The sequence below is a fragment of the Bos indicus x Bos taurus genome, chromosome 3 (assembly GCF_003369695.1).
Source record: "Bos indicus x Bos taurus breed Angus x Brahman F1 hybrid chromosome 3, Bos_hybrid_MaternalHap_v2.0, whole genome shotgun sequence".
NCBI classification, from domain to species: Eukaryota; Metazoa; Chordata; class Mammalia; order Artiodactyla; family Bovidae; genus Bos; species Bos indicus x Bos taurus.
Window position 1 is genome coordinate 91,381,768 of NC_040078.1, and position 20,022 is coordinate 91,401,789.

The 20,022-nt window shown below is 39.1% G+C and overlaps 1 protein-coding gene across 4 annotated transcripts in view; it reads left to right on the forward strand.

The window, feature by feature from the left end:
* The window catches only part of USP24 (ubiquitin specific peptidase 24), a 155,605-nt gene that overhangs the window by 106,883 nt on the left and 28,700 nt on the right, over positions 1-20,022 (forward strand). For all 4 annotated transcript variants that reach the window (XM_027537132.1, XM_027537134.1, XM_027537133.1 and 1 more), the window contains 13 exons: positions 5,207-5,268; positions 7,419-7,610; positions 8,571-8,688; positions 10,851-10,995; positions 13,486-13,605; positions 14,241-14,366; positions 14,995-15,093; positions 16,064-16,146; positions 16,526-16,667; positions 16,889-17,008; positions 17,416-17,636; positions 18,173-18,297; positions 19,348-19,489. In XM_027537132.1, coding sequence (XP_027392933.1) covers positions 5,207-5,268; positions 7,419-7,610; positions 8,571-8,688; positions 10,851-10,995; positions 13,486-13,605; positions 14,241-14,366; positions 14,995-15,093; positions 16,064-16,146; positions 16,526-16,667; positions 16,889-17,008; positions 17,416-17,636; positions 18,173-18,297; positions 19,348-19,489 — 1,695 coding nt within the window. The remainder of the gene's footprint in view (positions 1-5,206; positions 5,269-7,418; positions 7,611-8,570; positions 8,689-10,850; positions 10,996-13,485; positions 13,606-14,240; positions 14,367-14,994; positions 15,094-16,063; positions 16,147-16,525; positions 16,668-16,888; positions 17,009-17,415; positions 17,637-18,172; positions 18,298-19,347; positions 19,490-20,022) is intronic.

The window sequence follows — 20,022 nt, forward strand, 5'->3', positions numbered from 1 at the left end:
CCCAGGGATAGATTGGAGAAACCTGCTTTTCTTTATCTCTTTGTCTTCTGTCCTCCATCTCATCTAGCAAAGTAGGAGGGCAGGAGGGAGCTGAAGGAGTCACACCCAAATCTATACCCTTAGGACATAAGTCTGGTATATTTTTCAGAGAGAAAAAGGGCAGCACATATGCTACTTTTACCCATTTCCCTTGTTTTCTACAGAACCAGTATAATTGTAAAACAGTATTATACTTAAGAGACCCTCCAACCGGCCACTGTTCACCATCCTCCAGTGGGTACTGCGGCCATGCAGTATCACATAGGAAGACCAGGTGTGTCTTCTTTAAGCCCTGGGGATCAAATCTATCCCAGTTTTTCAGGATACAGTTCCAAGGAGTGCAGCTGGAATTGTTAGCTCCCATCTGTAAAAGAGAACAAAAGCGACCAGTGCCCTCTTTCTACCGGAGGCATCCCTCCCTGCTCTAGATGGGGATGTAGACAGACTTTACACCAAAGCTTTTCTTTCCTGGTCGGACTTAGTCTGTCCCTTACTGACGCAGGCCACATACTCGTCCCTACCAGTTCTACCACCAAGACGGGGTGGGGATGCACCAGGGGTAGACTTGATGGCATCCCTGACTGATGTCCAGCTCCTCACCATTAAAACTTTGCTTGCCTCTGATGCCACCTCGGGTACAATGAGAGTAACCTTCTGGAATGCCTCCCAGGCTAAGACTGCTGGGGGAAACATTCTCATCACCTGAGTGCCTGTGCACAACCCTGAGTATATTCCTGACCACAATAAGGCCGATACGAGCATAAAACAGATGTTCCTTCCAAGAGTCACCACACCAACATAAGAGCCTCCTCTGGTCCACTAAGAGCCAGCGTTACCAAAGGAAAAAAACCGATTGTAGTTCCAATCTGAGTAACCTTTAACCTCAGAGATGCTCTTGTAGCTAAAACTCCATCTAACTTCCAAACTTTCGATTCCTATCGAGGCTAGGAGCTTCCTGACTAGCAATCCAGATTTGGGACCCAAGTTATAGTACACAGTAACAGCATAGATCACAAGTCCCTTGAAAGTCTTTGATCTGACAGATTAGGTTCATGCTTCTAATTTCCATTCTGGGCTTCCCTTGTGGCTCAGCTGGTTAAAGAATCCACCTGCAATGCAGGAGACCTGAGTTCTATCCCCGGGTTGGGAAGATCCCCTAGAGAAGGAAATGGCAACCCACTCCAGTATTCCTGCCTGGAAAATCCCATGGATGGAGGAGCCTGTTAGGCTACTGTCCATGGGGTCACAAAGAGTCGGACACGACTGAGCAACTTCACTTTCTTTCACTTTTCTAATTTCCAAAGAGTTATGAAATGGTCACAGAGACTGAAAAGTTTGACCGAGAAAGGAGAGTTCGGTCCACATGCTTTGCCAATTTCTGGTCAGTCCCTGAAAGAGACATTGGGTACTGCTTGGCATTGGCAGGTCGGTATAAACCCCCGACACATTTCTGCCATAAGCCGTATGAGGTCACCACGGAACCGCATAGCAGGCTCCTCACTTGGTTCGCGCAGGGCGTTTATTTCATTCACGCCAGCACACCATAGCGTTAGGAAAGTACAGCAGAAAACGTGTTCGCTAGGAGAACAAAGAACTAGAGCTCCAAGCATCCTTACCTTGTCCTGAAGAATCCCGGACAAGCCCCCAAGATGAAAGGTTGTTGCTGAACCACAAAAAGACGCTGGGATTCTTGGCCTCTGGAGGAGAAGGATTCAATCCGGGGCCAGAGACGAGGCTTGATCACTCAGAGCTTTTGTGTAATTAAGTTTTATTAAAGTATAAGGGAGATAGAGAAAGCTTATGACAGGCATCAGAAGGGGGCAGAAAAAGTACCCCCTTGCTAGTATTGGCAGTGGAGTTACATACTCTCCAATGAATCCAAAGAATGTCTGGAGGTTGTAAAGACCTCACCAGACCTGCTCCCATAATTTACATTTTATGATAACAAGATTAGCCAGAAGGTTTAATCCAGAGACTGTCCTCAGGCAGGATACATTATTATTATATAATCCTATGGAATGTAGAGGGGAAAAAAAAGTTTGTCCTTCCTTCCTCCTTGAGAATTCCAGACCCCTCTCTCCTTGGGGACCCCTAGACTTCTTATCCACCTGCCTAGGAAATGACTCTCTCAGAAGGTCTTGTAGGTTTTCATAGAACCATTCAGCTTCAGCTTCTTCAGCGTTACTGGTTGGGCCATGGACTTGGATTACCATGATATTGAATGGTTTGCCTTGGAAACAGAGATCATTCTGTCGCTTTTGAGATTGCATCCAAGTACTGCATTTCGGACTTTTTTGTTGACTGTGATGGCTACTCCATTTCTTCTAAGGGATTCCTGCCCACAGTAATAGATATAATGGTCATCTGAGTTAAAGTCACCCATTCCATTCCATGTTCACTCTTACCATCTCCTGTTTGACCACTTCCAATTTTCCTTGATTCATGGACCTAACATTCCAGGTTCCTATGCAGTATTGCTCTTTATAGCATCAGACCTTGCTTCTAACACCAGTCACATCCACAACTGGGTGTTGTTTTTGCTTTGGCTCCATGCCTTCGTTCTTTCTGGAGTTATTCACCCACAGGTGGACGTTTGGTTTCATCTTTTAGCTAGTATAAATATCGCTACTATCAACCATGAGTATATGGATACCACTTTGAGTCCCGCTTTTGGTTCTTGTGTATATATGCCCAGTAGAATTGCTGGGTCCTGTAATAGTCCTGTGTGTGATGTTTTTGAGGAGCCACCACATCGTTTCCCCAGTAGCTACACCATTTTCCTCTCCCACCAGCCATGTATAAGGGTCCATATTCTTCACACTCTTGCCAACACTTGTTTTCTGTTTGCTTTTAATAACAACCACCCTGAGCGTGAAGTGGCACCTTGGGGTTTTCATTTGCATGTCCCTAGTGATCAGTGATTTTGTATATCATTGTGTGCTTATTGGCCATTTGTATATCTTCTTTGGAGAAATGTCTGTTCAAGTCTTTTTCTTATTTTTAAGTTAGGTTTTCAATTTTTGGTGGTTGTTCTTTATGTATTCTGAATATTAATCCCTTATCACATACATGAATTGCATATATTTTCTCTCATTCTTATGCTCCTTTGTCTAGTGATTGTAGCATGAAAAGGCATTAAATTTTGTCATTTTTTCTGTGTTAATCGAGGTAATCATGTGGGGTTTTTTTCTCTTCATTCTATTAATGTAGGATATTCATTGGTAGGTTTTTGTATTTCAAACCATCCTTGCATTCCAGATATTAGTCTCAGTTGTTCACGGTGTTTAATTCTTTAAATGTTACTGCCAAATTAGATTTGCTAGGAAGTGTTCCTCTTCAATTTTGGGGGAAAAGTTTGAGAAGGGTTGGTGTTGATTCTTCTTTAAATGTTGGATCGAATTTACCAGTGCACCCATTTGGTCCAAGAATTTTCTTTGTTGATAGGTTTTTGATTGATTCAGTGTTCTTGTTAGTGTACAATCACTGTTTCTACCTCATTCAGTCTTCTGAAGTGTTACGCTTCTAAGGATTTTCCGTTTCATCTAGGTTATCCAACTTGTTGGTATACAGTTGCTCATAGTACAATCTTATAATCTCTTATAATCTCTCGTATGTGGAGATTCCTGGCCCACATATCTAAGTCTCAAATATTGTTTTGAAGCATTTAACCTATTTTAACTTTATAAATTTACAAATAAGGAATAAATTAAGATTTTGGTTGCTGAGACAAGATAATTTTGAGTGACTTTAAAGTTAAAAAGTTAACTAAAATTTAGAGTTATATTACAGCTGACCCCATTTAACCTAAATTAGATATTAGTTATATATTTCCGGTTCAGTTCAGTCCAGTCACTGTATTGAAAAGTAATTCTTCTTAATAGTATAAAGCCAAATTTCAGAGAATGATTTTTCCCTGACAAAGTCATGGATTAAAAGTTATAGAAACTTCTTTTTTTTTTTTGCCCTTGTACATTTTTTACTTTAGTATTCCAGTTTTTCCTAGTTAAAAGTTTTCTAAAATCAGATGATCCTTTTGTTAACTAGTAAGCTCAGTGAATCTTTAGTTGAAATATGTAAGGCATTTCCAAGTAATAAGCTGTTGTGCTTAAGTATAAGGTATAGTAATGATGTTAATAGCAGTTATGGGCTGATTATGTGGCTCACAGTTACATATATTTATCATTTAATCTTCTCAGTAGCCAAATGAGTTTGGCAGTTTTATTATCCCCACTTTATTAATAATCATAATTCTTGGTTCATTTGTAGTGTCATCATTAGTGCATTCTTGAGCCCTTTCTGTTTGTATATATGTGTGCACGTCTATTTCAAATACCCTGGTAAGCATTTAGAAATCAGGAAACTAAGAAAACTGAAATACATCATCCCTGGACACCCAACTATTAAGTAGTGGAAAATGAAGGTGTTAGTCACTCAGCAACCCTATGGACTGTAGCCCACCAGACTCCTCTGTCCATGGAAGTCTCCAGTCAAGAATACTGGAGTTGGTAGCCATTCCCTTCTCCAGCGTATCTTCCCAGCCCAGGGGACCGAATCCACGTCTCTCTCACTGCAGGCAGATTCTTTACTGTCTGAGCCATAAGTAGTGGAGCCAGGATTAAAAGTAAGGTCCGCCTGACTTTAAAATGTAAACCTGTGCTCTTCATTACTGTAATTGCCAAAAAAACCTTCATTGATCATCTTAGAAAAAAGAATTTACCTTTCTCGTTCTTCTTTTATCCACTTTATTTTGCTTCTTAGCTCTTATCACCAATTGACATATGTATGTATTTTTCATCTGTTGTCTGTCTTCATTGTTTCTTGTTCATTGGTCCCCTAAAACAGTTCCAAGCATGTAGTAGGTGCTTAGGTGTATCAGTTAATATTTGAACAGTGAATGTAACTAGTGGATTATGTATGCAGGCAGTGTGTGCATCATTACAAAATGTGATAGATTTAGTAAGTTTCTTCTTTTTACACTATTATTCCTATATCTGTTTAAGTAAAATCACTAGTGTGTGTCTTGCTGAAATACTTAAGTTGAATTAATGTAGTTATTTTATGCTTAGGAAAATTATCTTATTCATCTGTTTCATTAACTTATTATAAGTAATTTTTTTTATTTTCAAATTAGCCTCTTTTTAATAATTCAAATCTATCTATTTTTTAGACTGTTATCCCAGTGCATGGAGTATTTTGATCTGAGGTGCCAATTATTAGATGATCTGACAAGTAAGTAGATGTCTAACTGATTTATGTCAGGGAAGGGGTTGAGAAGAACCAGAAAAGAAAGCCAAACAGACATTTCTAAATCTGACTTAATATATCTGAGATATAAACAATTTTATGATTATTGTTTGAAGTTGAATTTTATTCTCTTGAAAATATTTTACAGTAATATATAACCCCATGTACCAATTAGCTCTTCTCTATAATATGTCCAACCATTAACTTATTGAGATTTGTTCATATTAAAAATTGTCACAGGCTCATATTTTAATCACACTGATACAGAATTGTTAGGAAGAGTCTTTCTCTCCATTACAGTCAATTCTGACAATTTGGAAGGTTTGAAGGAAAGAAGGAAGAAGCTCTGTTGTGATATGTTGAGAGTAATAGAAGTGAGTGATGGAAGTCAGGCAATTGTTTAGTGTTAGGTGACTTGCAATATCATTGTTAAAAACACTGTTGTTGGAGTGTTTAGATTTTAATCATCTGTACTTACTCTTATATAATGCAAGTACGTTTTGGAATGCTCTGAATTTTAGTTGTTCCAATCAAGAGTTTGTTAATTTTATTTCCTACCCTTTACACAAATCTTATAGGGAAGATTTATAATAAATAAATATAAATAAAATGAAATTCAGGATCAACAAAAGCATTGATTGGAAAAGAATGTCAAGCTCAGGAGGTTAAAAAAATACCTTGTATATATGCAGAATTAGGTTGTGAGTTCCTGGAGGACAAAAGTAAAAAGGGAATCACATTTCTTCGGTTGTTCTCAATACCCTAGAGGAAGAAACAGAATGGTTTCTCAAAAGAAACACAGAACCTAAAAGAAACTTAACACAAAGGTCTTCAGATAACAGACACATAAAGGGAGAGCGACTAAGAAACCTCAGCAGCATCTCTAAAGCAGACACCATCCTGGATTTCATGAGTGCCCCTCAAAAGCTGAGGACAGAGTACTCTGAGCACTGTGGTGACATTGGTTTTGTTGGAACCTGAGATAATGCAGTCTGTGTCTTAATTCAGGAGTAAGACCTATACTGTCTAGAGAAGTGAATGGACTACATGTCCATATAGCCTGGCACTGCATATTTCAACCAAGCTTCCGGTGTTGAATTAGGCAGCAGCCCAAAAAGGTTTGCTTTGTGGCTTAGACTTAGGGTATTCCGTTTTGCTGCTTGAGAACTGGACTCATGAATTGACTGGACACGCACATCCTCAGAATGCATGAACGGGTTATTAGTGGAGGCCTTTTCTGTGCCATTGAGCCATCGAGTAAGGGATCCAAGATCCGTTCACTGATACTGAGGGCAGAGTGGGAATATGTTTTGAAGTGAGCAGTCTTTGCCATTTTTGGAGTATTGTCTTATGCCAGTGCCCATCCTAGGCCCTTTACGCACAGCAGCCTGCAGTGTAGGTGATAGCCCCATTTTGTGAATGAGGAAACCAGGATGCAGTGTCCCCTGAAGTATCTTTCCATCTCACCCCACGGGGCCCTGCGTGCCTGTGGCCCCAGTGCACCGAGAAGAGAGTTTGATCACTCCCGCTCTCCCTGCTAGTCCCAGCTTCCACTATGGAATCTTATTCTCAATCCTTGTTTGGAGGAGAAAGCAAAATACTGAATTCGAAAGAGCAGAGTAGTTCTCTCAAGGCTGGCTCATTGTCTGGAAGCCTGGATCCTGCCGCCCGCTGTGGACCCCTCCCCTCCACAGAGCTCACCACTCCCTAGGCGTAGGTAACACTCCGAGACCACTGGCGTTCCTCTCATCCCTTGACTGACCACTTCCTACTCAGGCAGGGTTCCTTGCCTGGGACATCTGCTCACACCCACCAGACAGGAGCTTCTTCAGAGCAAGGATTGGCCCCTTCAGTTTGTATCCCCAGCATGAGCACCATGACCCACAGAGGATGCACTCAGGGCCATTTGATCTGTGACTGAGAGGAGGAGGCAGGGAAGGAACAGACATGTGTGAGCCTTCGTAGTCCCCTGGGCAGTTGCTATTCATCAGTGATGATTTCTTTAATCTGTGAGATGAAAGATTGAGACTTGTCTCTGCTTGATTATTTTAATTCAGGATTTTGACTCTATGAAAAGAAATTCTTCTTTCTTCAAGATGGGGTGTTTTTTGTTTTGTCTTGTTTTTCTATCTTAGCTTCAGAAATGGAGCAGTTAAGAATCAGCCCAGCTACCATGCTTGAAGATGAGATTACCTGGCTGGAAAACTTTGAACCCAATCGCACAGCTGAGTGTGAGACCAGTGAAGCAGACAACATCTTATTGGCAGGACACTTACGGCTCATCAAGACCCTTCTTTCACTCTGTGGGGCAGAAAAGGAAATGCTCGGTAATTATTACTTCATCTTATCATGTGACAGAGTACCTCAGTGCTCAGGTATTGCCATAGTGTTGTGTGAAATTGGGAACATAAGACAGGTGCTAAGTGTTCCATAGAGAACCGACCCTTCAGACAATAGGAGATTGTCTGGAATTTTAGTGGATAACCAATATAAGGTGTATTCTATCTGTGTCATTAAACCATATGGAGAATTTTATAGTGTTCAAAATAGTTGGATCACGTAACAAAAAAATAATAAATCATAGATGTTCCTCTTTTTTACAGTTACATACTTTGTAAAATATAGTCCATTGTGTATCTTACCGCTTTTACAGATTATTCTTGTCTGGAGAGGCAGGCCCCAACCACCACCCCCTGGGTGGTGGGATACATATATAATTTGTAAAAGCATATTCAGTATTATAAATTACATTCAGAAAACAAATCAAAATGTTGATTATCACTTCTATCACACAAACTAAGTTCTATAAAAGTTTTCTTGGCTACTGGGGATACATAGAAAAGAGTGATCCTAAACCAGGGTGAGATGGGGGGCATCATTTTTGCCTGAAGATTTTTACAGTTTCAGACCTTTTATGTGGACTCCCCCTATGCCCAGAGTAAAGTACATTATTCACCCAAACTATCTGCCTTGTGGTGTTCTTGGCGTTTATGTTCCTTAAGTGAAAGTGTAACTCCTTTCACTGTATTGTCAGCTCTTAAAGGAAGGTAGCTGCACTTGTCTGTCTTTATATCCTGTTCCCTGACTCTCCCACCCATCCCCACCCTGCTGCCCCACAGAGCTTTGCCAGGTACTGTAAGTGCTCAAAAAATAAGCATCAAGTAGAGTGAGTGTCCTGCCACTGGGTGGCCGCAGGAGCCTTTGCTGCTCTGATATGAAAGTGCAAGACAGGATCTTTGAATTAAATGTGTGTTCATCCTCAACATGAATATTATGCTCTATTCCAGGTTCATCACTCATTAAACCATTGTTAGATGACTTCCTTTTCCGAGCTTCTAGAATTATTTTAAATAGTCATTCTCCAGCTGGCAGTGCCGCCATCAGTCAACAGGACTTTCATCCAAAGTATGGAAAATGCACGTTGTGTTCAGTTTTGGTAAAAATTCTAATTCGAAACTTTAGTCCAAAAAGATTTTCTTAACTTGGAGTCTGTCTTCCATCTTGTGAGTGTGTGTAGCTTGTAAGATACTACTCTCTGTGTAAAGAAATGCATGTAAGGGGCTTAGGATAAAGCCTACTGGCACACAGTATTGCTGAGCAAGTATGCTAGTACTGATACCATCATCAGGATAGAAGAGTAAGAATGTTAACTTGATCAGTAACAAATTCCGAGAGAAACTGAGGTTTTAAGAATTGCTTCCAGAGTAACTTAGGCTCTGAGTCTTGAGGGATTCTGTGAGGAGAAAAGTGTTGGTGCTTTAGTGCATGAACCCTGCAATTTGCTGAGTATTGACTGTGTCCTGATAATTAAAACTGATAGTGATTTACTACAGTGGTAATTTTAAAATCCAATTTTGTATCAGTTTTTATGGGTAGAAATTTGGAAGATCTTTCACAGTCTTGACCCTGCATGGGTGCTGTTTCTGCTCTTGGAGAGAGGAGGACCCAGCTACAAGGTGCCATCTTATTTGCTCTCAACCTAACTTACTTTGTTCTTTTCTCATGAAAACCAGAGTTAATTGAGGTAATCCTGAAGAAACTGAGGATTTGGTGTTTAACCAGTGAAAAAAATTCCTGTACAATTTCAATAATTATTGAAATGGGCAAGGCATAATAAGCAATATTTTATGAACTCTTAAGAGGTGTCTTATCATGTATAGATATATCTCTATCTAGAAATTCCTTGTTAGCAAAATCTGTTTTAGGTAATCTTCATTAAAACTCTCGGGGTGTCCTTCACACTGTGACCCCAGTCCTTACCCCTGCCCTAGTCTTGTTCGGGAAGATTTGGTGCTAGGTCTGCGAGAGTCTTTTGTTAAAGCAGTGGAAACACGTGATTATCTCAGTTTTCAGTGAACAGAGAAAACAAATCTTCAGCAGTTTTCATTGAAATGTTTTTTTTCATGAATCCTTCCATTTGTATTTATTATTATAAAGTAATACATCCATCAACAAGGAGTTGATTTTAAATCATATACAGTACCTTGAATAGAAAAGGAAACACTCTTTCATTGCTCCCTGGTGTACTGAATGGTGTTCATTTATCACCGTGACTCACAGCCTTTTCCCACCTAAATTCTAAAGCCAGCAAGAGATTTAAAATACACAAAAACTCTCTTCACAAGTAATACTATTCTTGTATCATACCAACAAAGAACTTCCTAATGTATATATAGATTTATATAATGGTGCCTTCTATTCATTCTTTACCTGTCCTTTGCAACCCAGAAATGCAAGGCAGTTAAGAAGCAGAGGATAGTGCCAGGTCCATGGCCTGTATCCTCAGTGCCTGATGCAGTTCTGATCTCCATGCCCCTCCTCCCTCTTGAACACATCTCCTACACTCCATTCCATAATTGTTTCTCTCAGAGGTTGGATGTCCTCTTTTCTGTGTATCCTTCCTAACCTGCGACCTCCTAAGAAATGCAAGGTTGACTTAGGTGACAGTGAGAAATTACTGTCCATCCCCCAAATGATTTCTGCTAAAGGGGAGTAGTAAAGAAGCCTTTGGTTTCCTGCAGAATGCTTGCTAGTTATCTTTCACTGTCACTTTATAAACACACTGACTTGGCAAGCTATTTCTGTCTCCACATTTTCAGCAAAATAGAAAGTTGACTAGTATCCTTGATGTTTATGGGCATCTGTTCTGATTTGTATAGCTTTCTGCCATGTAGATATTTGAATTTCATATCTACAAAAACTTTTCTTCCTACCTATTTTGATTGAAAGATAGTTGTTTCCATGTTATTTTTCGGTAAAGTTTTCAGACTCTTTATATTCTTGCTAATCCATCCCTTAGATAAGAGTATTCTGGAGTTGTAGTGGAAAGATTTGCTACTTTATCATCAGGCAAGAAGATATTTAGCTCTAAATCATAATCATCCTTCCTCTGTTCATGGTCTCTCCCTTTGTTACCTGATCACCTCCCACTAGATTCCTGGGTTCTGACTTACCCCTGTTTTAGAGATTGCACCGCTTGTATTTTCATTTCAAATGTTGGTTTAATTTAATAAGCGACTTAAGTAAGCTCTTCACTGTTGAAATTCACTTGTGTCTTTTGTTTTTAGGTGTAGTACAGTGAATAGCCGATTGGCAGCCTACGAAGTCCTTGTCATGCTGGCTGATAGCTCACCTTCAAATCTTCAAATTATTACAAAAGAACTACTTTCTATGCATCATCAACCTGATCCTGCTCTTACTAAGGAGTTTGATGTAAGTTTTCTAGACCTTGATGCACTGAATTTTTTTTAGAATGAGCTCTTGTTTAAACATAGTATTTTAAAACTATGCTTGCATTATCCTAGTCACAAAGAAAGTCAGTGTTATTCCTTTGCTTATCGTGTTCACATACTCAAATTAGCTATAATCTATAGTGTATTATCCTAATACATTACTAAATGGCACCCTTTTAATTAAAAAGAAGACTTTTTAATTTTTATTTTTTATTTACTTACTTATTTTTGGCTCCTCTGGGTCTTCGTTGCTACACAAGGGCTTTCTCTAGTTGCGGCCAAGTGGGGGCTACTCTAGTTGCGGAGCACAGACTTTTCATTGCAGTGACTTCCCTTGGTGTGGAGCACGGGCTCCAGGCACGTGGGCTTCAGTAGTTGTGGAACATGGGCTCAGTAGTTGCAGCTCACAGGCTCTAGAGCACTGACTTCTCTAGAGCAGTAGTTGTGGCCCACGGGCCCAGTTGCCACTAGTCCCGTGGAATCTTCCCCAGACCAGGGATCGAACCCATGTCCTCGGCTCTGGCAGGCAGATTCTTCATTGCTGGGCTACAAGGGAAGTCCCAAAAAAAGGGATTTTTTGACATTTGACTGTGACATTTTTGACAATTTTTTGTCAAAAATTGACATTTTTGACATTTGACTTTTGACATTTTTAAGTTAAGTGATAATTAGTCACAGTATAAACTAGCATTTCAGCCTATTTTTTGAGAAACTAAGCTTGGTACCGTGACAGGCACTAGGGCTACAAACTCAAACACTGGCTCTGGCACAGTCTAGTCTGTATTCACTTAAATTCAACTAAGATTTATTGAGTTTACCACGCACTGAGGCGCTGTAGGCTTCTGGAGTTCAAAAATGAAGATGTGAGTCCAGCCCTTAGATAGAGGTATATCCTGAATGCTCTGCTAACAGAGGCACTTTGACACCAGACGGTGGTATTTTAGAACACTTCTTAGGAATTATAGCATTTAAAATAGAGCCCTTCACAGTAGTGAGCCAATTGAGGCAAGGTGGGAAAGTCATTTCAGACAGGAGAAGCCATGTCAACATCTACAAGAGGAAAACGAGCTGCAGACAGATGCCCTGGAGCACCAGACCAGGAGCAGGAGGACACTTAAGCACCCTCCACGAACATGCAGAGGCAGCCTCACCCCTTTGAACGCCTGAGCTGAGTACTGTGAAGCAGGCAGGGAGAGAAGTGAGAACAGGTGTTCTAAATAGAGGCGATAGTGCTTGCAAAGTGAAATGCGTGCGTAAACTGGGAGCTGTTTTGGTATGAACTGTTGAGTTTATGATGCTTATTTTATGCAATCTTTAAGTTTTACATGCATTTAATAATCAGGTTAAAATGACAATCTTACTTTAGTAAGCCAGACATTATATCAGCATAATCAAGAAAATATTTGTCATATAAATACAGTTTTAGCACTGTTATGAACCAGTTTTTTCCTTGTTTTGCAACTTTTTTTTTTAATCTGTACTTTGGACTACAAATAAATTACAGTGTTAATTAGATCATAAAAATCACCTTGCTCTAAGTATATGTTGAATGTTAATGAAAAGTATATGATGTTCAGCAATTCCTTTCAGTCCAGAAGACCTCCAGGGTCTTGTCAGTTTGTTAGTTATTACATAGATCCAGGTACTTGATACATGCAGATAAAATATGGTTCTGGTCATAGCATTCGCACCAGATTCTACTGTAATCACATTGCAGAGTGTGTCACTACAGCATCCTTTTTCACTTGGAGAAGGGCCATGTTGAACTTTATTCAGGATGCCTTTTCTAAATTATTTCTACCTAGAAAAACACTGTACTAGAATCTGCATTGTTACAAAACATCCTTAAGTAAAATGCTACAGTATTTACATATTTTTTTAATTGCATGCTTATTAGAGGAAATTCAGTAGAAGAATGTTACCTTCTCAGAAAGTAAGAGAAGGAGTATGAGCCTTCCTTGACCATCCACACATGTTAGGATTCTTCATAGTAAATGCTTCACAGAACCCTTCCTACTTTTCAAAGTACTACCTCAGTTTGAAAATATGTATCAATATTTTTAATTAATGTCTACCCTACTATATAATGTAAGCTCCTTGAGATCAAAGACCAAATATATTTCTGCTCTCTCATATCCCTGGCTTCAGGGTACTCTAAAGAAGTATTTGTTGAATGATAATGAAGTGACTAAATGCATGACTACATAGTGAATATGCAAACACATGCTTCATATATGGGAGGTATTTTAGGAACTAAATGGAAACAGTAAGATAGTCGTTTTAGAACTGCATTGTATCTGTAGAGATGCTTTGTGGACATGGGTTTGCTACCATAGTTTGTTGACACACCGGATGGATACATTTGCAAGTTTCTCTCTTTTCCTCTGGGATATCTGACATAGCTGTGAGGAAGTCTGCTTAGTGACCAAGATACTAACTCTGTCTCTGCGGTTTCTACTTTCTTTCCTAGTACCTTCCCCCTGTGGATAGCAGGTCCAGCTCAGGGTTTGTGGGGCTGAGGAATGGTGGTGCTACGTGTTACATGAATGCCGTCTTCCAGCAGCTGTATATGCAACCTGGTCTCCCAGAGGTGATTTCCTTCCTCTTTTCTGTTTAGTTTCATAAACGTGTATGCCTGAGAACTGTTCCATATTCATGTATTGCATTTTGGGGTTTACTAAAACTAGACCTAATTAGAGATTCTGTAGTAGCTTCTGAAGTCTGTATAGATGATGTTGTTCATAGTCATAAACTTTTATAAATCTGCTGAGGTCTCATACTGCCTGTTTGACAGAGGAATTTGACCTAATGTGATTTTTTAACTCCTAAAATTATTCTCAAATTCTATCCCACAAAGCTATTAATGTTTCTTCTGTTTAGAAATATTTAGACTCTATCATTTGCACTTTGTAATAATCTACTAGTAGGTTATGATATAGAAGTAAATAGTTTTGAGAATATTCTGTGTCATTGTGTCATACTTATTTCTTGTAAAGATCCTGGTATTATTGGTTTCAGTTTTTCATAACCGAACGGAAGCTCAGAGATGATTTGTTCATTATTATACTAGCTAGAAGTGTTGAAGCTAAACATACGCAGAGTTGTAGCCACAGCTAAACACACATGTCATTCTGAAAGAACAGTGTGGGTACTTGGAGTATAGAAATCAAGGTTTTCTGAAAGTGGTTGAATATTTCTAATGTAATACATTTAATTTTTTTTTAGTCATTACTTTCAGTGGATGATGACACGGACAACCCAGATGATAGTGTATTCTACCAAGTGCAGTCTCTCTTTGGGCATTTGATGGAAAGCAAACTGCAGTACTATGTACCTGAGAACTTTTGGAAGGTATTTCACCCAGTAACTCTTTAGGTTGAAAGATGTTAGCTATTTGAAATGTGGCTACATTCTTTCTCTAGTGATAACTGTCTCTTCTTTATTAACTCTAGACTAATGCCATTGGCAAGACCTATAAAAGAAATATCTTTACCATTCTTCTTCAAGTGGTTAGAATGTTGAGAATAGTCATTTATATAATGTCTAGAGATTTGCTAGTCTTAATTGTTTGGGCTGTTTCCCCTTATTTTTACTTATCTGTTTGAAATATTTGTTCAAATTATTCCTCTGAACATATGCCAATTTCACTAATACCTCTAAATAAAGAATATCTTTTAAAGCATTGCTGTATTATGGTTTGCCTTATATTTCCCCCATAGGTTGGATAGTTTCTAAGAAAGAAACTGTCTGTTCCTTGACCTTAAATCTCACCCTATATGGTTTCATACACTTATTATTATAAAGAGACTGTGGAAAAACATAGATGGCTGAATGCAAGCTAATCTCACATCAGTAAAAACTTTTATATCCTAGTAGTGAACTTGATTTTTAGAAGCATTTAAAGACTCTTCTCGCATTCCTTTTCTACCATATTCAGAAATTGCTATTTCCTTCAACAATGTATTTAATTGTTACATAGATTTTCAAGATGTGGAACAAAGAACTTTATGTGAGAGAACAGCAGGATGCATATGAATTCTTCACCAGTCTCATCGATCAGATGGATGAGTATCTCAAGGTAGAAAAAATTTGCATTTTTCCCTCTCATTTCTCTCAAAGTCTAGCATGAGAACAGTGCTTTAGAATTTGGGATTACAAATCAGAAAGTGATTATCTTTTAACACCACAACTGTAATTCATTTCATCTGGGTTTGAATATCAAAATATACAGAACACTATAGATTATAGATTTACTTTCTTAATTCATCTGACACTTGCATATAGTTCTTAACCTATATCCCATAATAATAACTATTTGTAGCTACACACTATGTGTCTGCATCGAAGTAACCTTGCCTCAGAGCAGTGCTGCTCTCAACAGTGAACCCTTGGCTCCGCACAGAGCTGTCTTGCTTTGTCAAAGGGAGTGAAAGAACCAGACTCAGAAGTCGTTTGTGGTTACGTGACCCAGAGCTTCCTCCCTCTACCCAGTGAAACCCGTCGCAAACTTCCTAAGTGGTGTCGCCTTCTAAGACACAGACAGCCTCCCGTCACTGCCAGCATTACCTCTCCTCTCATCACAAGGCACAAGTTACCTGCTTCTTTAAAAAAAAAATAATGTTCAGGGATTTCTCTGGTGATCCAGTGGTTAGGACCCTGCTTCTACTGCAGGGGGCCCAAAATGAAATAACTTATAAATTTGTAGCATTCTATGCACACGAAAAAAGAAGAAATCATGGAGAGTCACTACTAGCGTGGTAACTGTGGCAAGGGGAGAAGGACTCAGACGGTCACGGAGAGTGCCGTCCTTGTGTCAGTGTGGCCGACAGCTCTGCTCTTCCTCTTCTGATTATTTACGTTACTCTGAGAGTGGGTCTCCGGGTTGTAACTCTTTCATTAGTTCCCAGCTTAAACTACCAAGCCGACTAATTGTATTTTGTTGGGTAAATTAAAATCTATGCTTTAGCTTAGGTCTAAATAAAATTCTGTATAAACAACCTAAAAGTTCTAAAGGTGTCGACTGAAACTTTAACTCTGTATTTCAACAGAAAATGGGGAGAGACCAAATCTTTAAGAATACCTTTCAGGGCATCTATTCTGATCAGAAAATCTGTAAAGACTGTCCTCACAGGTTAGTAAAAATAACACTGACATCAAAAAAATAACCATCATCCTTTTTTTGAATAATTCTTCTAATATGGTGTAGATTTTTTATTCATTGAGAGGCTTGCAAATATATCTCCTAATAGATGTATATATGTTTTTTGAATTAAATTTCTTTGGCTTCATTTCTAAAGTTTCTTTGTTGAAATTCTTAATTTTAAGCAGTTCTAAGTGGTCAAAATTTGGCGTTTTTATTTGGTAGTTTACTTTTAGAAGGATGAGGGAAGGTATGTGTTAATTACACTGATTATGAATGTAGTTCTACGTTTAGTCTCAATTATTGTGGTGCTTTCAAGATTTTTTCATTCCATTGTTGATCATGGTTTTCCTGTTGTTTGCTATTCAAGATACGAGCGTGAGGAAACTTTCATGGCTCTCAATCTAGGAGTTACTTCCTGTCAGAGTTTGGAAATTTCTTTGGACCAGTTTGTTAGAGGAGAAGTTCTCGAGGGAAGTAATGCATATTACTGCGAAAAGTGTAAAGAAAAGGTATTACATTTGCCCTTTTTAAAAAATAGGTTTAATTTGTTATTCATATTTTATGTTTTACGTAAGATCAGCTTTAACCTCCTGTTGTTATTTCCACTAGATTGTGTCATGACTTGTGTTCACACAGATGGGAAAGTCCTATACAAATCAATGACCTCTGTATTAATTACTTTGATGTTTTATCATCTCCATGGAAATAATTGGGTTTTGCTTCTCTTTAGAGAACAACAGTGAAAAGGACCTGTATTAAATCGTTACCTAGTGTCTTGGTCATTCATCTGATGAGATTTGGATTTGACTGGGAGAGTGGACGCTCCATTAAATACGATGAACAGATAAGGGTAACTTTTGTTTTCCTAATTTTTTAAATAACCATTATTACTGCACTCTCTTTATTGTTTCCTTTTCTGTATTTTCAAATTTCATTTAAAATGTGAAACCTTAGCATTCTGAGAAGTACACAGCCCCATGTCTTAAGCTGCTAGTGGCACAGGCAGATCTCTGGACAATAACCTTCATATCTAGAAGGCATCCTAGTGACAGAGAGGAAGCCTTTCCTTAATGTTCAAACAGGAGACTACTGATACTTTCCCAGACCTGTGAGCCACTCTGAGATTGTGTGCTTGAGCTGGAGGGTGTTCCTTGCTTAAATTAGGAAAACACATCCCTCTTGTTTGTGCAGATTTCAGTGGGTGTGGCCCTGTATGTTGACAACCGTCATTAATGTGCTGTTTTTGCTTTTAAATAGTTTCCCTGGATGCTAAACATGGAGCCTTACACAGTTTCAGGAATGGCTCGCCAAGATTCATCTTCCGAAGTTGGTGAAAACGGGCGAAGTACAGATCAAGGAGGTGGAGGATCTCCACGAAAAAAAGTTGCCCTCACAGAAAACTATGAACTTGTGGGTGTCATTGTACATAGTGGGCAGGCGCATGCGGGCCACTACTATTCCTTCATCAAGGATAGGCGGTAAGCGGTTCTCACACCGCTCCACCCCTCCAGCAGGCTCTCCTGCTGTGCTTTTCCTCTCCTCTGCTCCCCCGCCCTCCTGTGCCCCTCCTCCGCTCCCCCTCCCACCCCACTGTGCCCCTCCCCTGCCCGCTCCCCCTCCTGCGTCCCTCCCCTGCTCCCCCTCCCGCCCCCTGTGTCTTTTCTGTGCAGACTCCATCCTCCTGTATCCCTCCTTCACCCTTGCCCTCCTCTATCTGTCTTCTGCTCCCTCTGCTCTACTGTTACTCACACTTACCCTTAGGTAGAGCAGAAGCTTTCACATTGCTCTTTGATCTTATTTCCCAAATTGGATTTTTAAAACTTGTTGCAACTGTTTTATCCCTTTATTCTGAAAAGTTGTTTAAAAAATTGAAGTAACTTTTGCTATGTTTTTCTTAGGTGTTTTCAAATGGTAATTACTGTCTATATTTATAGACAATACATAGAGATGAATGCTAGGGATGGAAGTTTGATTTTTTTAACCTCATGTTTGTTTTATCAAATCTGCACTCTAGGGGATGTGGAAAAGGAAAGTGGTATAAATTTAATGACACAGTTATAGAAGAATTTGACCTTAATGATGAGACCCTGGAGTATGAATGCTTTGGAGGAGAATATAGACCAAAAGTTTATGATCAAAGTAAGTTTTTACAAATGTATATTTTCCATTGGTTTTATTTTTTACTTGGAAGTTACTTGATTTTTATTGGTACTTTACTATCAAATTGAAAGCAGTATTTTTTATATAAAAATAGAACCAATTTTATTTATTTATTTTTTTTTACTTACAGCTGCTCTAGCCATATAGATCCACAAACTCCTTGATAGCCAGAGTGAGAAGGTTCAAGCTGATTACAAAATTTTTCTTAATTTTTTTGATTCTTTACAACATTCCTAGGGTAAGGAGTAAGTTAAGTGTGAGAAATGAATATTAAAGAACAACTTGAAAGAATTTCAACCTTAAAAGTAGTTTCAGAAGAAGTAGTTGTCCACTAAAATGTTCAAGTTTCCTTTTCACTTACATAGAGGTATATGATTAATAGAAAAGATATTACTAGCACCTGTGTTTTTAAAGCTGTATTTGTTAGTGTGGCAAACGAATCTTTCCACAGCCCCTGCCCCCAGAAGAAAAAACATAAAAGTACTTGACAGAATCCCATCAGAATTTACTATTTGAAGAAACCTTTGCATTTTTTATACCTGACTGCAAAATAGTCTAGGGGCATTTAAAACTTTCCCCTGTGTGAGATCCACAATATTAGATCTTGATACCAGACCATGGTAGTCATGTATCTAAAGGTAGCAACCTTTCTCAGCTGAATATAGTGTCTCTGCCAAAATTTACGTGGATTTGGCTGTTTTGTGCAGAAATGGTTAAGTGAGGCCAATTATAGCCCCAACCTGTGCCTCAGAATTTACTTTCAAATGTGACTTGCCCTTTGATTGCATTTCAGCTTGCCTGGGAAAGCTTACCTTCTTTCCCTTACTCCATTACCATACAGCTCCCTTACTCCCTGCCTCCCTGGAGTGCCGTCTGAGTGACTAAGTCTCACTCTAAAAAGACACGCACTTTACTTGCACTTTGCATCTAACGAATTTAGTACGTACTTACTTGCTGGATTTGTGTTTTAAATTGTCAAGAGAAAATTTTTTATTTACAAAGAGTTTTTCCTGTTGTCTCATTATGAAGCGAACCCCTATACTGATGTACGCCGAAGATACTGGAACGCATACATGCTCTTTTACCAAAGGGTGTCTGATCAGAACTCCCCTGTGTTACCAAAGAAAAGTCGAGTCAGCGTTGTACGTCAGGAAGCCGAGGACCTCTCTCTGTGAGTTTCTCCTCTGTGTAGTTTGCTGTGATTTCAGTAGGTGATATTGTGATCTTTAGAGCATGCTCTTTGGTATTTAAAGGTAATTAGCTTAAGTGAAAGAAAGTGAAAGTGAAGTCGCTCAGTTGTGTCCGACTCTTTGCGACCCCATGGACTGTAGCCTACCAGGCTCCACTGTCCATGGGATTTTCCAGGCAATAGTACTGGAGTGGATTGCCATTTCCTCCTCCAGGAATTAGCTAAACTAAAGAGAAATTCTAAAAAGTAAGTAAGGAAATCCCTCTGTCCCCTGTCTGTCTTCTCACTGCTACCTTGGCAAGTTGGGAAGTAACCTTGGTGGTTACTTCCTTGGCAAGAAGTTCTTTGTATTTAGAAACATGGACAGAAATTATTTCATTTTAGAATTGAGATTTTTAAAAATCTCATTTATTGAGTGCAGTTTATGTCCAGAACCTAGTACCATGCCAGCACTGTCTGAAAGGTTTTTAAGTCCTATTTTCTACAAATTTGCATTTTAATACATTGGATCAGGA